The 15,039-nt window shown below is 51.4% G+C and overlaps 1 protein-coding gene across 3 annotated transcripts in view; it reads left to right on the top strand.

Annotated features, from left to right (window-relative positions):
- The window catches only part of ABCA1 (ATP binding cassette subfamily A member 1), a 121,683-nt gene that overhangs the window by 23,463 nt on the left and 83,181 nt on the right, over positions 1-15,039 (top strand). For all 3 annotated transcript variants that reach the window (XR_012904577.2, XM_075931352.2, XM_075931353.2), the window contains exons 3-5: positions 4,472-4,565; positions 10,301-10,442; positions 11,723-11,841. Coding sequence is in view for 2 of the 3 variants with exons in the window: in XM_075931352.2 (XP_075787467.2) it covers positions 4,472-4,565; positions 10,301-10,442; positions 11,723-11,841 (355 nt within the window). In the remaining variant the exon portion in view is untranslated. The remainder of the gene's footprint in view (positions 1-4,471; positions 4,566-10,300; positions 10,443-11,722; positions 11,842-15,039) is intronic.

Genomic DNA, 15,039 nt, shown 5'->3' with positions numbered 1-15,039 from the left:
TTTCCACATTACTCACAACATGTCCATTGGTCTAGTGGGCTACCCCCTGCCACATCTGTCACCCTAGCGGCAGTATCAGATTCCTCTCTTGATGTGGTCCCATCATGAAAGGACACACGTGCATGGCTCGTGTCTGTTCAGCTCCAGACTGCTGTCTTGTATGCGGTGTGGCTTTCGAATGGCTGACGTAGTAGCTGTATGAGCGCACAGCCCTGCCTTCAGACAGGCGCACTGCAAGAAAAATGAGGAGTAACGTTAGTTTGAACCAAGGGGTTTGGTTCGAACTAACGCATCCCGGCGCGCGTTCGAATCAGCTGTGATTCGAACTAGCGCGCTGGCAAGATCATGCTAATGAAGCGCGGGATATTTAAATCCTCGCTTCATTAGCAATTTCGAATGCCTGCGTTTGCATCCCTAGTTCGATAGGGTGCAAGTGTAGACATACCCTCAGTCTCTCCGCATAGGTCATGCACTCCAGCCCCCTAATCATTTTGGTCACCCTCCGCTGGACCCTCCAATGCGCCCACATCCTTTCTATAGTGGGGGGCCCAGAACTGTAGTGGCTATGGCTCTAGCAAACTAGCCACACTTCACTGGCCAAATAGCCACCTGTGGCTAGCTGTTGGGACATCCAAGCCCTGGAGCAAGAGTTGTTTTGGAGTGTCGTTCGGGTAACTCTGCCAGTGAGGGTAGGAGATGCCTTGCCTTGGCGCTTTGGTGTCAGGACAGGTCTGACCTCGGTGACGTGCGAATGGAGAATGCACCATCAGCATGAGATGAGTTATGGGAACTGGGGGTGCAAAGTAGTCGGATAAGCTCTTTAACCATTTCCAACTGTTCGCTAGTGGGAGTGGAACCCATGTCTGCTTGGATGCGTTACATAAGATCAAGCGAGCACCAGTGTTATCAGGGGATAGATACCGTCAAAGGCCATGGAACTTTGCCCGTCCCTTCAGGTTCACGCTTATCCCATTCTGCAGCACTTCGTTTGCTTTCTCTAAGGGGGCTCTTAGCTTTTTCTCTCTCCAGTCCCAGCCATGTACTGCTGGCTTTTGAAGGGCTCCTTCTATAGAAAAGGCTGAGCACCCTGCTTCTAGGCCTTTTATTAACTGATCTCTGCAGAACTAAACAGAAACCTGCAGCATGGCCCATAGCTGTGCAGCTGAAATCCATTAATCTCCATAACTCCATTAATCTCTGTAACTCTCTAAACGACGTCTCCTCCTTGGCATACAAAACATAGATCCCCATCCTCCCTTGGTATTGATGGGCAGCAATCCATTGACATCCACTGGCTTGCACTCACTGAGGCATTGGCCTCTGTATCTCAAGAATCTCTTACCCTTCCCTCCAGAGAGTCCTGAATGAAATAGAAGGCGGATTAAAGCTTTTAGTTTTGAATGTGTATTGACCAGGCCTGGCTTTACTGGGCAACATGGGCATAACTAGACTTCTGATGAGGCCAAAAACTTACTGACCTGTTTAGGAGAAGAGTGAGCTGTGAGACAGTCAATGAGAAAACTCTTCCGGCTCTTGCCTTGCATCGTGTTCTCGAGTGTCTTGACCCCTTAGCCTTTTTTGGTCCTTTCCAGACTTCATCGGTGCTGTGCTATTCCTGGCTCATCGCCCGTCAGATGAGAGACCGTACTAATAATTTCTAGTGAACTTGTAACCAAGGCCTTGGGTGGAGCAACTTAATTACCTGCTCTGCTGCCTGTCCCTGATGTTTTTGTCTTGCTACCGGTTGAGTTGTGGGATTGGACGGGCAGTGCCAAAAGGGGAAGAATATTAAATTACTGTCAATGAGCATAGGAGCATGGAAGTCAGTTCAAGTCTGATTTTGCACCAGCCAAAAATCTGACCCAGCCAACAGCTTGTGTGTAGACAGATGAAACACTTTTAGATTCTTCTTTCCCCCCCCCACCCCATTCCCCTCTTGCCACAAGAGCTCCTGGAGCTGAGTCCCTGCAGTGCGTTTCCTATCTCTCCTTTGCTTCCAAGCTGGAGTGAGTTGGAGCTGCCTTGCAAAAGCCGGGTTCAAAGCTCAGCCTGACGTGTGCTGCCCAGGTGTTGCTTTTGTGGTGGTGGAAGTTGTCCTGTGCAAAGTGTACGGCGTGCTCCCTGGGGAAGGGAAGGCAAAGCAGGGGGCAGGGGTCACGGTTGCATGCGCTGGTTCAGTTCCCCTTGTTCAGCAGCACCTCCTGCTACTCTGCTCCTTTGCAAACAGCAGTCTACGAAAAGGACTGAGATGTGCACGTGACCTGTGTCCACGGAGCTCTGGGCAACACCCTGCGTTCCCCAGGAGCCGTGTCTTCAGGGTGATGCACTGTGGAGGGGCGTGTTCGGTGGGGCTCTTGCCACATCGCTAGATCTAACTGTCCCCATTCGAGTCTGCAGTGGTGCAAGTCAGCAGTGTGACAGTGACTAACAATACTAAAACCCAGCATGGCTGGTGGCATATCACTAGAGTTGCTGCAAACTAAAAAAAACAAAACAAAAAAACTGAACATGGGGTGGAAAAAATTGGTTGAGCAAAGAAAAGGGGGGAGACCAAACTTGTTGAGCCAAAAAAGTCATTACACCTTTAAATATCCCTGTGCGCTCTGCTATCCTCTTCCCCTGGCCAGACGTGCCAGGGAAAGAATGTCCCCACCGGCTTTCTGTCCAAGAAAAATGGAAAATACCGGACATTTTATATATCCGGTATTTTCTGTGTTTTAACTAGACTGGGTGAAAACTGGACACCTGGCAACCTTGTACCCTGCTGCCGGGCATGTGCATGGCAGTCCTGTCCCTGAAGGATTCTGGCCCAGAGTCTAGGGTGGGGAATGGATTACTCAGTGCGTTTAGAAGCTTTTCATTGCTGTCTATGTTCCACGGGAGGCAAGGTGATCTAGTCGTTGTCAGTTGGGAGTCTAGACTACACTTGCTGCATGCCCGGGTGCCTCTCTGGCTTTGTGTGTACGAATAGGGGGTTATTTCCCCACCTTCGTAAAGGGAGCTGTTGATGAAAAGCAGCGCAGGTAAATAGTATCGCAAGTAATTGGCATCAGGGAAACTCAGTGAGCATTCGCAGCAAAAGGAAGAAGCTCTGGGGGTTTTTTAGTTGATGGACGCTAGGGAATGGAATGGACCCAGTAACCAAAATGATCTTGAAAAAGGCCATCTTATGCCTACGTTTATTCTCTGTGGGGTTCTCCTGGACCACGGATGTTGCCGGACCAGAAAGTTCCAGATTTAGGAGGCTCAACCTGTAGTGTTGGAGTAAATGCACCATTTTTACTGAGTGGGTTTAACTGCCTTGTTGGCAAATATCCAGTTGTCTTCCCTGGCCTTTGCCTGGAGTGTCCTCTATTGAATGTTGAGGGACTAGTTCTGGTGGTTCTTGGTACAGTACATAGATACTGAGCAGTGTGGAGGGTTGTACCTCACGGTGAGATCCTGGCCTTGTCCCAGTGACCTATGTGCATGTGTAAAGACCAAACTGGACCCTTGCTGGTTAAGGCAAGACCAGGCTAGGCTGAGTTTCCCGGAAGGTTGTAAATGAAGGGGTAACACCTGAGCCAACGAATGATCAACATGATTGGGGTGTGTGTGTGTGTGTGTGTGTGTGTGTGTGTGTGAGAGATATGCAAAATGTGAACAACTTTAAATCCTCCTTTTGCTCTTGCCTTAGGTTAGCTTGCAGGTAGAGGAGCTTTCTGGGCAGCAAACGTAGGGGTGGAAGGAACTAGACAGGGACACGGACATGATAGCTTCCATTTCTGGCTCCGACACAGGCAGAGCGTCTATCCTTGGATAACACGCTCATATCTCAGTGCTTGAGCCACGCTGCAGGGATAATACTCTCATCTGGTCTATGTAGCTTGTCGGAAGTCCTCACATCAGCTGTCTCTCACTAGGGGTACATACAACTCCTAGTGCAGTGGGACCCCCCCGCTTGCCTTAGGGCCTGTAGGTACTAGAGGAGTGGGTGATGGAGAGGCAGGAGATGACAGCATGGGACCAGGTGTGCTGTAATGGCTGCTCTCCGTGGCGGTGTTTTAGATGCACCTGGCTGTTAACAGCTGGAACTGAGCTCTTGGTTCCTGGCTAAAGGTTTAGGGCTTGGCCAGGGGAACACCCCTTCTCAGCTACCCCTGAGAGGAGGCCAGCGTTTCAGCAAGCAGCTATGAGATGCGTTGGGGTTAGTGTCGCTTCTGCACCCCACAGGTCGACGTTAACCATCGAAAACCAACCAGAGGCGAGCCCTCAACAGCACACGGCGTGTGTTCAGTGTAACCACCACATAACAGCTGCCCAAGGCCCCTGGGATCCACAACACCCCAACTCTTTCAGAGCACGTTGGCGGAGCCGGCTGGCACGATGCTTCCAGTGTCTCTCCTGACTTACGCTCGGGTGCTGCAGTGATCTCCTCTTCCTCCACATCGTCACTATGAAACCCTAATGCTTTGTGCTTTAAATTTTCCAGCTGCAGCTGTTGATTGAGGTGGCCTGGCCTCTCTTCATCTTCTTTATATTGATCTCGGTGCGCCTGTCGTATCCGCCCTACGAACAACACGAATGTAAGTGACAAGTGAGACGCGAGTCCCTAGGGTGGTCGTTTGGTGCGTGGGTTACAGGGAATGCCCATTGACTGACAATCACAGCTTAGTCAGGGCTGTTTAACAGCCCCTCTGCTTCCCCCTCCAGTTGCCACCGGGGTGGATCTGGGGTCTTCAGTGGCCTTTTGCTCCAGCATCAGACCTCTCTGCAGCTTCCCTTGGGCGTGTGTGGAGTTGGTGATGCTGGTTTAGGCAAATGCCTTGAGAGAACCCCTCGCTGGGGGGGCGTCCTCTGGAAAACACCCCAGCCTCCCTCTCCATCCGTGGCTGGTGGGTCTCCCACAAAAGACCCAGAAAGGAGTTGCATTCAGGGCAGCATGAGACGAGAGTGCCGTAAGCAGCCTGGCTCTTGCTGCCGGACAGAAAACAGACAGAAAGCCTGGGTTAGCAGCTGCCAATCTGGCCGTGCCCTTGCATGACGGGAGTAAGTTTTGGAGCCAGTGGGGACAGTCCAGGTGTGAACGGTGCATGTGAAAAGCCTACCGTGTGCTGTCGCACTGCAGCTCGGGGGTGCAGCGAGAGCCTCGCTCAGTCTCCCCGTGCCCCAGATAGAGGGGCCGCTGGGGTGCCTCAAGAATAGAGCTGCATTTAGGGCAGAGGGAGCCCGGGGCAGGGAGATGCGGGGGGGTTCAGGAGTCCGGCCTGGGAGTCGGAGGGCTGGAGAGCGTAAGGGGGGAGGGCCAAGGTGCTATTTTGGGAGGGTGGGAGCTGCAGCCACATAGTGGGTCACTGTTGCTCCTCTTCCTCTTGCCCCTCCCGCCCTGATAGAAGTTCACAGTCTGCTGCATCCTCCTCCAAGAGCCAGAGGAAGGCACAAGCTGAGCGCTTGCTCCTCGCTCTCTGATACGGGAAGAGGCAGGAGGATACCGCCCCCCCCCTCGCTCTCCCGAAAGGGCCCCGGAAGTGGGAGCACACCCTCCCCCCCAGCCTGCCCCTTTCACCTGCCTGCTGCTTAGCAAGGCTGCCTGCAGAAGAGCTGGTTGACTGCTACCTAGGTAACTGGTTACCCGTTCACATCCCTAGCCCGGTGGGTAGGGCACAGGACTTGCACTCGGGGAAACCTGGGTTCTCTGTCTAGCTCGGTTTCTGCCCTGCCGTGTGACCTTGGACTAGTCCCTTCCCCTCCGTTGCCTGCCTGCTGGTTGGCTGCCCTGTCGAGTTAGATAAGATCTCAGGCCAGAGGGCAAACGCTTAGTGTGACTGGAGAGCAACCAGAAAGGTTGGGCCCCATGCCACCGAAGGGCCTGTGGGTGCTTCTGCAATCTACATATTGAGGAATGTAAAAACACCAGGGACCTCGTTAGCAGACCCTGGATGGAGCCAGCTTATCTTACGGGGGCACCGTGGGCCGGCTGGAATCACGGGCTGCTCTTTTTGTTGTGGGGAAACTGGTTGGCATTGTCCTTCCACATTATCTATGGACCTAGACTGGTCCCTCTTACCTCTTTGCCTTCCTCCCGTTAGCTACAGTGATGCCCGTTGTGTAGCAAGCCTGACTTGTTGGTCAGCACCGAGCCCCGTCTGGTGGTCCTAACTTCTCGTGTTTGCAATCAGCTGTGTGTGTGGGGGGGGGGAGGGGGCTCCTTGTTTTTTTCTTTTACCTCGTTATTCCTGGGTTCCACCTAATGCCCAAGTTCAGAGAATTTTGCTTAACTGAATTCACCGGGGAGTGCCCGGCCCTTGACTTATAAAATTCACTACCGCAGCGGATGATTGTGAAAAGCGGTGCTGCCTTAGCGCAGTATTCCTGCACGAGTGACTGCTGGACAGGATGCTTTCTGCTAGAGCTTCAAGCCAGCTGGGAATCCCTTCCCAGAAAAATGCTTTCTTCCCGATCGGGAGTCCCGCAGAGCCAAGGTGCTGAGGTTGCAGCTCTGCCATTATCCGGCCAGCTCTGGACAATAGCCAGTTGTGTAGGTTTTTCTTTTCTGCTGAGCTAGCCTGATGCTGTCTAATGCTTGGCAGGCACCAGAAGTCTCCATGGGTGAAATTTCAAGCTGTTGCACACCTCAAGACCAGGGATGTAAACAAGCCTAAGCTTATTGGGTAGTTGAGTTGACTATTCGACTACTGCCTCCCTCCCCCTTCTGCTGCCTCTGCGTCAGAGGCAGCAAGGGGAGGGGAGAACAAGAGCTGGTGCTGGGGGGAACTGGCTTAAAAACTTTTTTTTTCCTCCCCCCAACACTGGTTCTGTGGTGCCACCTGTCTTCTCCTCCTCCCCACCCTGCTGCCTCTATCAGAGGCGGAGGGGACAGGCACTGGGGAGGCTGCCCTCAAGCAGGGTTAAAGTAAAGGATTTAGCCGGGGCAGAACCTGGTTGGCGGCAGCAGCCCCTGTTCGCAGTGGCCTGAGCTGGAATCCCCTATGGACAGGGGCTACTGGACCTGGCGCGGGCAGCTCTTACTGCATGTAAAGTTCAGAGCCTCAGCAGGGGTAGCTCCTGGACCAGCGCAGGCAGACACAGAGCGCCTTCCCTTACCGACTAATCATGTAGCTGATACAATTACCTGCCTCTTCCCATCCTTACTTGAGATGTTCAGACAGGCAAGACTGTGACAGAGGGCCTCAAGCTCAGGGAAAACAAATGGACTCAGCCGGAGCTTCAGTTGGTGTAAATCCGTGTAACTCTGCCCGTGCTCGCTCACACCGCTGAAGCTCTGGTCTTGTGTGAAGCCTGAAAGGCAGAAGCATCCCTGTTGAGATTTGCAGATGTCTGCCCTAAACCCTTTACTGTAACCCAGCTGTGTCAGGAGTGGAATTTTAATCGACCGCTGTTTGACATGGAATCCTGCCCTTTTATTGAATAATTGCTTATTTTTTTCAGAGGCTTTTAGCAGGAAGTGTGGAGTGGCATTTGACCACTTGGCGTTCACATCTCTCCTTTCATCTAATAGCTTCTGAGGATAAGTCACTAGATTCTTTCTTTTAAGCTTCTTTCGAGTGCAGGTCAGTTTCATTGAACATTCACTCGTTTGCAAATAGACACGGATGAGTTTTGTAAAAGTGGACTGTTGTCTCTGGTTGAATTGGGAGCCAGGCTATGGAGGGAAACCTTCAAATCGGGTCACAGTGAACTCTGGGGCAGCTGTGTGTGTGTCTTTAGAACAGAATTGTTATCTGTGCTGACTATTCTGGAGGGTGTGATAAAATGACTCCCAGACCATTACAAATTATAAGAGGAACTTAGCAATGTGCAAACACTTTCCAACAATGCGATATGAAATATTTTACTGTGCCGAGCAGGGCTAAAAACCAAAAATCGTCAGCTGTCTAATCTTATCTGAAAAGGACAAGAATGTAAGCAAGGGTTGAGTCATGCATGAGGCTGAGCCTTTGCAGTTCAGGATTTTGGTAATTTTTAACAGCCTCAATTGGTTTAAGGGCTCTTACCTGATACAGTCAGCAAGATTTTCCCCCCTCCCCCCCACCCTTTATATAAGGGATCATTATGACTTCCACCATAGCCAAGCCAAACAGACCACTGCAAATACAGCGCTAACGAGATTACTATCTTTATCTCATGGAAGCTTGCTTTTTTTCATCAGTCTCCTCGGAATTTGAAAACATGTTTTGCTTAGGAAGAAATATGCATTACTTAAAGGCTACTGAAAAAGCCAAGTGGTGTTTTCAGCTATGTCATTGCAAGGAAACAGTGACATTCCGTATGCTGCCCTTCTACATGTAGAGTATTTCTAGTTGCTGAGAGCTACTATTGTGTCTCTCCAGGATATAGTTGTGTGGCACTTTAGAGATTAACAAATATATTATCATGAGCTTTTGTGGGTAAAACCTACTTCCTCAGATCAGTGATAGAAATGTAGCCGTGTTAGTCTGGTGTAGTTGAAACAAAAAACAGGACTACGTAGCACTTTAAATAGTGATAGAAATGTAGCCGTGTTAGTCTGGGGTAGCTGAAGCAAAATGCAGGACAATGTAGCACTTTAAAGACTAACAAGATGGTTTATTAGGTGATGAGCTTTTCCTCAGATAAGATTTTGTTCCAGTTCAGAATGCTACAACATGTGCATCTCATTCTCCAAGACTTGATATTTGTTCTTTGCTAACTTCCTTAATCAGAGCAAACTAGATGTGGTGTTCTTTGTGCCTGGGGAAACTTAAAGTGCTGGTGAGAAGGGTGGTTGTGTGTGATTTGTGTTTTTTAAATTCCATCCCTGTCACGGAAGAGCTCGGAGATGGTGAAGAAGCTTCCTGATTTACAAAATTAGAAAATCGAACAAAGAGAAATTCGCATCCTTGGAACTGTGGGAGTTTTCCAGCTTTCTAGAAAGGGGGAAGAACTTGAAACGTAGAATCCCAGGTTCAAATTGGTAATTTTGTGCAAATTCAACTAAAGGTGATCGCCAGGAGACGATCTCTTTTCCTCGTAGTTGTGGGGAACTCATTTTGCCTTCTATGTACTGTAAATGTCGCAGCAGTTCCTTCCACTTTCCTGGTCACAAGAATGTGGCCTCTCCTACCAGACAGGTTGACAGAGAAGACCCCAGTCATTCCTGTGAAACACTAACAAAACTCACTCTCCCTAGTAATTCACATCCTTACCTGAATCGTTCTGAGGCAGTATGGAAAACTTGAAGAGTGATTTCTCTTGGCTGGGCGAAGCTGGGAGTACCTTTTGGGGGGGGGGGGGGGAGTACAAAATGCAAATTGATTAGAGAGGGGGCCCAGAGGTGGCATCCACCCCCCCCTCCCTGGAATGCTACAGGGGTTCACCCCCCAAACCCAAAGGTTGCATGTAGACCTGAGCCAACAGCAGGGCAAATGCAGAATGGCTTTGTTGGCTTCGGGAGGTGTGCGCACCTGAAGCTTAGTGGCGTTGTGTGCGGAACGCCCTGGGGAGAACGCCCTGGAGAGAACGCCCTTCTTTCCCTGCAGGCCACTCCTGGAGTGACAGGAAGGGCATGAAGACCGAATGGAGTCTCTTTACCTCCCTCTCCGGCAGAAGCAAGAAGGGGATCCCGGGGGAGCCTGGGGAAGTTACCGTGCTGCTAGTCCCTACTGGGGTGGGAGAGCACAAGAACTTATTTGAGCCAAGGGAGGGAAACAGGGAAGAGAGCCACGTTGCTCCCTTCCCCTGCAAAAAATGCAGCCCCTTGCTTCTTACCTCTTCTGGCTGCCTGCTGGTTTGTAGCCTGGCTTGGGAAGATGCCCTGCTCATCCATACAAACCCAAGGACTGGTGAGGAGAGAATTCGGCGAGCACTCTAGCTCCAAACAGGGCCAGGCCTTGGATTCCTTCTTCACTCCAAACTCCTGTTGATTCAGTGTTGCCAAGTCTCTCAATCTTTTTTTTTTTTTAAGTGGGTGTCACAATTTTTGGTCTCTTGTTGTTTTTGGAAGTCCCTGATCCTGGAATCCTGCGATTAAGTCAGCTTTCAGTCAAACCAAAGTCTCTCTCCTTTGTGGGAGACATGCCTGAAAACATAACTCAAAAGGCGCTCAAACCTGAAGGAAGAGAGGAGCCCCTACTTAGTATTACATTCTCACAAGTTTGGGGGGGCTGGACTCATGACCTCTAAGTTCCTGGGGGGGACAGCATGGTTGATGTTAGTAAGAAGTTGCAGCAGGATTGGGCCCTACAGTGTCACACTTCCCCCCTCCCTCTCTCCCCCTTTTTTTGGCTATGTTTCCGATTCTGCAAACAAAGGTAACTTTTCCAAACGTTTGTCTTTGTTCTAGGTCACTTTCCAAACAAGGCCATGCCTTCGGCGGGAACCTTGCCCTGGGTCCAAGGGATCATCTGTAATGCCAACAACCCCTGCTTCCGCTACCCAACACCCGGGGAATCCCCCGGGGTCGTCGGAAACTTCAACAGGTCCATGTAAGTCCAAGATGTGGTTTTTCCCGGGGACCGTTTTTGGGGGACAACACTCTAGGCATAAGCTGTGAGTGGTGGTAGCAGCAGCAGGCAGTTAGATACTTCCAGAGCAGTGTTCTGCGGTGGTGCTTTCCTGCAGCTGGACTGTGAAGGAACTGTACACAGAGGCCACGCCTGCCCTATAAAGCATGTCCGGTTAGAGTTAGCCAATGAGTGTGCAAACCCAGCCTAACAGGAGTGAACCCTACTCAGGCAGAGCTTCCGGCAAGATAAGAAGGTTTGCCCTGACTAAAGAGCGAACATAATTGGGGTAGAATTTCTCCAGTAGAAAGGAAAAAAGCTGCCTGATCCTTGGCTGGGAAGCTATTGAATTTGGGAGCTGCCACCTTAGCCCTGGTCTGCACTAGGGAGTTACTTTGCAGTAACACATGGAGCGTCCACACAGCTTTGAAAGGAGTTGGCTATTTCGAAAGCAGTGCTATTCGATTTTGCTATTTTGGGCGAGCCGCCAAGGAGAATGTCCAGCGCCTCACCCTCGCTGCACGTCCCTCCCGCTGGCCCTCGCAGGTGCCTTTTGAGGGCCGCTCCATTGGGCGACTGGTGCGACTCTGCGCTGCCCCAGAGGTGCATTGCTTCTCAGAGATGCGCCGTATCCCCTGGGACATTCGCAGCGGGTGGCACTTGGGAGGAACCTTGCTCAAGTGTCCACTCCCGGCTAGTGGACTCCTGGGAAAACTGCAGCAGCTCGAGACTTCTTGTAGCTGCTTCTCCCCAGCCCCTGTGGGAGGATGTGCCCCGGCAGCGGTGCGCTGCTGAGAACAGGGATGTTAGCCAGGACTGGCTGCCTGGCGCCCTTCCCTTCCCACCTCACTGTGCGCTAAATATGGTCTGCGCCCACCTGTCCCTACGCCCACAGGGATAATCCCGGAACAGTTGGCGTTCGGGGGGTCAGTTGACTTTGGCTACCTGGAAAAGAATCGTAAAAGACCAGGGATGTATTTGTGGAGGCGTTTTACAAGCCGTGATTTATCCTAGCAGGTAAAATAAGACAGCCATACCAGAAGCACCTGGCATCCCCCGTGACTTAAGTAACCTGAAGGCTCCCAGGGCAGGTTTTTTTAACCTTTCCTCTAAAGATGGCTTTGATTTAGGCTTCCTCAAACTACCCTGAGTACAGACGAGGGTTGGCTTTGGCTATAAAGGAACGGAGATGTAAAACGGAGCTGGTGGAAGGTGGCTCAGGTCACGATTGCACTGTCTGCTTTCCCATCCCTCTCCTGCAGCATTTCCCGCTTGTTCTCGGATGCCAAGAGGTTGCTCTTGTACGGCCAGAAGGACAGCAGCATAAAGGACGCACAGAAATTCCTGGGAAAACTGCAGCAGCTCGGGGACGCCGGCTCAGGTAACTCAGGCAGAAAGCGCTTCGTGCGTTCGGTAGTGGAGTTGGCTGCTGTGGCTAGTCGGCACCGTTCAGAACGTCGTATCTTTGTTTGCCAGGGGTAGCCAGGGCGTAGCAGAGATTCATGATCATTGCTCTAAAAAAGACCGTTTCTCTCGGATCAGTGTTTTGGGCTCTTAGCTTCATTCTTTCTGTCTTTGAGAGGGTGACCAAATGTTGGGGTTGGTCCTGCTTTGGGCAGGGGGCTGGATGCGATCGTCTCCTGAGGTCTCTGCCAGCCCTAGGAGTCTATGGAATACACCGTATTTAATGTAAAATTACCGTTCCTAGAGAGCCGAAACAAGACTCGTGTGAGACCTTGCCAGCATCGTAGCCTGTTGCTGGCAGATTTGGGACATACAAGTTGTTAGGGATTTATAAGGCAACTGACTAGCTAAGCATGCTCTCCACTGCAGCTGCCACTGGCAGGACCTCCTTCCCGCCCCTCCCCACCTCTCTCCCCAACCCCTCCACCAAACAAATCAAAGATTCAAAAGAACATGGGTGCAGAGGAACTGAATCTGGTTCGCAACATGCTAAATCAAAGCTGGGTATTACTGAAAATGAATTACACCTGCTTTCCTTAGAGAAGTGGGGTATTTAGGACACTGAATTATTTAATGCAGTCTAGGAGTATGCTCAACTTCTGAAACAAAATGTTGTGTCTTAGCTACTTGCATGGCTTCCCTTACTGTGGTATCTGAATGCCTCAGTCTTCCATATCTTTACCCTCGCAGTGCTTTCCTCCCCTGTTGGTGTGTCCCCTTTCCCAGAGGGGGCACCAAGGCACAGAGATTAAGAGATTTGCCTGAGGACACACAGGAAGGCGGTGGCAGAGCAGAGAATGGAACTTGACTTTCATGGATTCCTGGCTAGCACCTAGCCACTGGACCAGCCTTCCTGTCATCAGTGCTAATGCCCTCTGTCTAGCTGAGCAGCCTTTCAGGGTTGTGTGTATTCCCTTTTAAAGGAATGTGTCTCTTCTGTAAGGGGGTTTTCATATACTGCCTTTGATCTGCCTCTCCCCTTAGAAACTGGGACGGCTTAAAAAAAGGCAGCCTTATTAAAAACAAGTGGAAGCATCGAGTTGTGCACCTGCCTCTAGGCTTTGATCCCGGGCTCCTACACCATGTGGAGCCCTGCTGAAGTCGTGGGGGATCTAAGTACATGCATAAAGCGAAGCATGTGCTTAAGTGCTCTGCAGAATCCGTGTCTTACTGAGGAACTGCGCAAGTGTATAACCATGATGCTGCTCCCCCATGCACTGTTCGGTGTCCGCGCATGATCTTATTCAGGCCCCAATCCTGCAAAGACGGCACTTGAGGCTCTGCGAGCGGCGTATCAGGTCCGGCTTGGATTGTGTGCTCTTTGGAGCAGTGGTTGTCAGCTTCCTTTCACATCCTTAGGCACTCTGTCTGGATGCTGTAGCACCTGGCTGTCTCCACTTATACCTGCAGGATGTGGGGATGTGTGCCTAGAACTGTGCACAAGGTACGTGGAGAGAGTCAAACGCCCTTAATCAGGGCGTTGTAACTTCCAAGCAGATCTCAGCTTAGGGGCACCAACTCTGACTGAAGCTGTTCCAAGAGCCCTCCCTCCTCCCCCCCATGATGGAAGATCGTTTTCTTAAAATACCCTCTTTAAACTCTCCCAGGTAGCTTTCAGTAGTCAGCAGGAGATGGATGCAGATTTGAGGGGCTACAGATCCTGGGGGGCTGCCAACCTTGGCAGCAGCCTAGGCCTCTGACGTTACCAGCTTGTTCCTTTCCTTCTCTCCTAGGCCCTGTTTACAACCTTTTGCTTTACCTCTGTCTTTGGGACACCGGTTGTTGAAACGCCTTCCTGCCTGTCAGGCCTGGTGCCCTTGTCTCGGGTCTCTCTGGGCCCTAAATGGCGGCTTCTGCTTTCCCACCCTTCCCCTCCACCGTTCCTGCCTGAGGGCTGACAGTCATTTTGTACCCCCAATCCAGCTGGGCTGCTGGGCACAAGGCAGCAGTTTGACTGACTCACTCAGAAGGAGAAACCTCTGTCTACTCCTTGCTTGTTTTTGCCCCCCTCTGGAGGGAAGGGAAGAGTTATGCCAACAACTGGCCACTTAGGGAGCGGTGTTGGGCCATGTCTTGCAAGCCAGTGTTCCCTCTGATCTTTTCCCTCTGTGTGGAAAACATTTATTTACATGCACCAAGTCATGTGTGAATGTGCACCACCAGTAGAAACACAAACCTAGCTGTGGGTGCTCTGCTAATCAGCTGAGCGGCATTTGATGCTCTCCCACGTGGCTGTACAAACATATAGCTTACAGGCAACACCAATGCAGGCGGCCGAGAGCAGCAGCGACCTGTGTGCATACCGGCTGAAGCCTGCATCTCGCACCCCCACACCCTGCCCTAGGTCAGAATTCCCTCCTGCACCCAGCTCCCTCCCAGAAAGAACAGCGGCTCTAAGTTTCTAAGGTAAGACATAAGGCTGTTTTGATAACCCATAACCCCAGAACAGCTTTGTTAATTAAAAGGCAAGTTCAGTCTGGTCTAACAGCCTTGATGCCATAATTGGGATCATTTTGTTTGAAATTAGGCAGAGAGACTTGTGGGGGGGGGGGCCCACTCAATCTAGTAGCCCAGGGACCCCAGTGTTAATCTAATGCTGGCCCCATGTGTGTTACGAACAGCTGCTGTTGACTATCCCCCGCCACCTGCAGGGTGGGGCTGTGCCCTCACCTGACCTGTGTGCGCACACAGGACCATGCCCAGGCGTGCAAGGAACTGAAGACAGTGCCTGTAAGAAATGTATCGCAACATGCCTCAGGGCAGGGGGTGCGTATTTTCTGATACAGCAGTGAGTGTAAGAAATTAAATGTGGGATGGTGGTGCAGGAGTTAGGAGTGGGGTGTGTGGGGGACTCAGGACAGGGGCGGAAGCAGTATGTGGGCGGTGCAGGAGGTAGGGCAGCGGGTATGGGGGAGTGTGAAAACTGTGGGACTAGGTTACCTTAGCTGGCCAGGCCCAGGCTATAGCAGCCAAGCAGTTGCAGCCAAACAGGGCCAGTCAGTTCCACTTCCTCTCCTACCCCTGCTGCAGCGGGATCAGGGCCAGGCCCCTCCTCTCACAGTAAAATTGGGGCCAGACTGTGGGTCCACACACACATGGCCAACCTAGAGCTGGT

This window comes from Pelodiscus sinensis, chromosome 6, assembly GCF_052426305.1.
Source record: "Pelodiscus sinensis isolate ZL-2025 chromosome 6, ASM5242630v1, whole genome shotgun sequence".
NCBI classification, from domain to species: domain Eukaryota; kingdom Metazoa; phylum Chordata; order Testudines; family Trionychidae; genus Pelodiscus; species Pelodiscus sinensis.
Note: the sequence above shows the minus strand (reverse complement) of the source record. Positions and strands in the feature narration are given on the sequence as shown.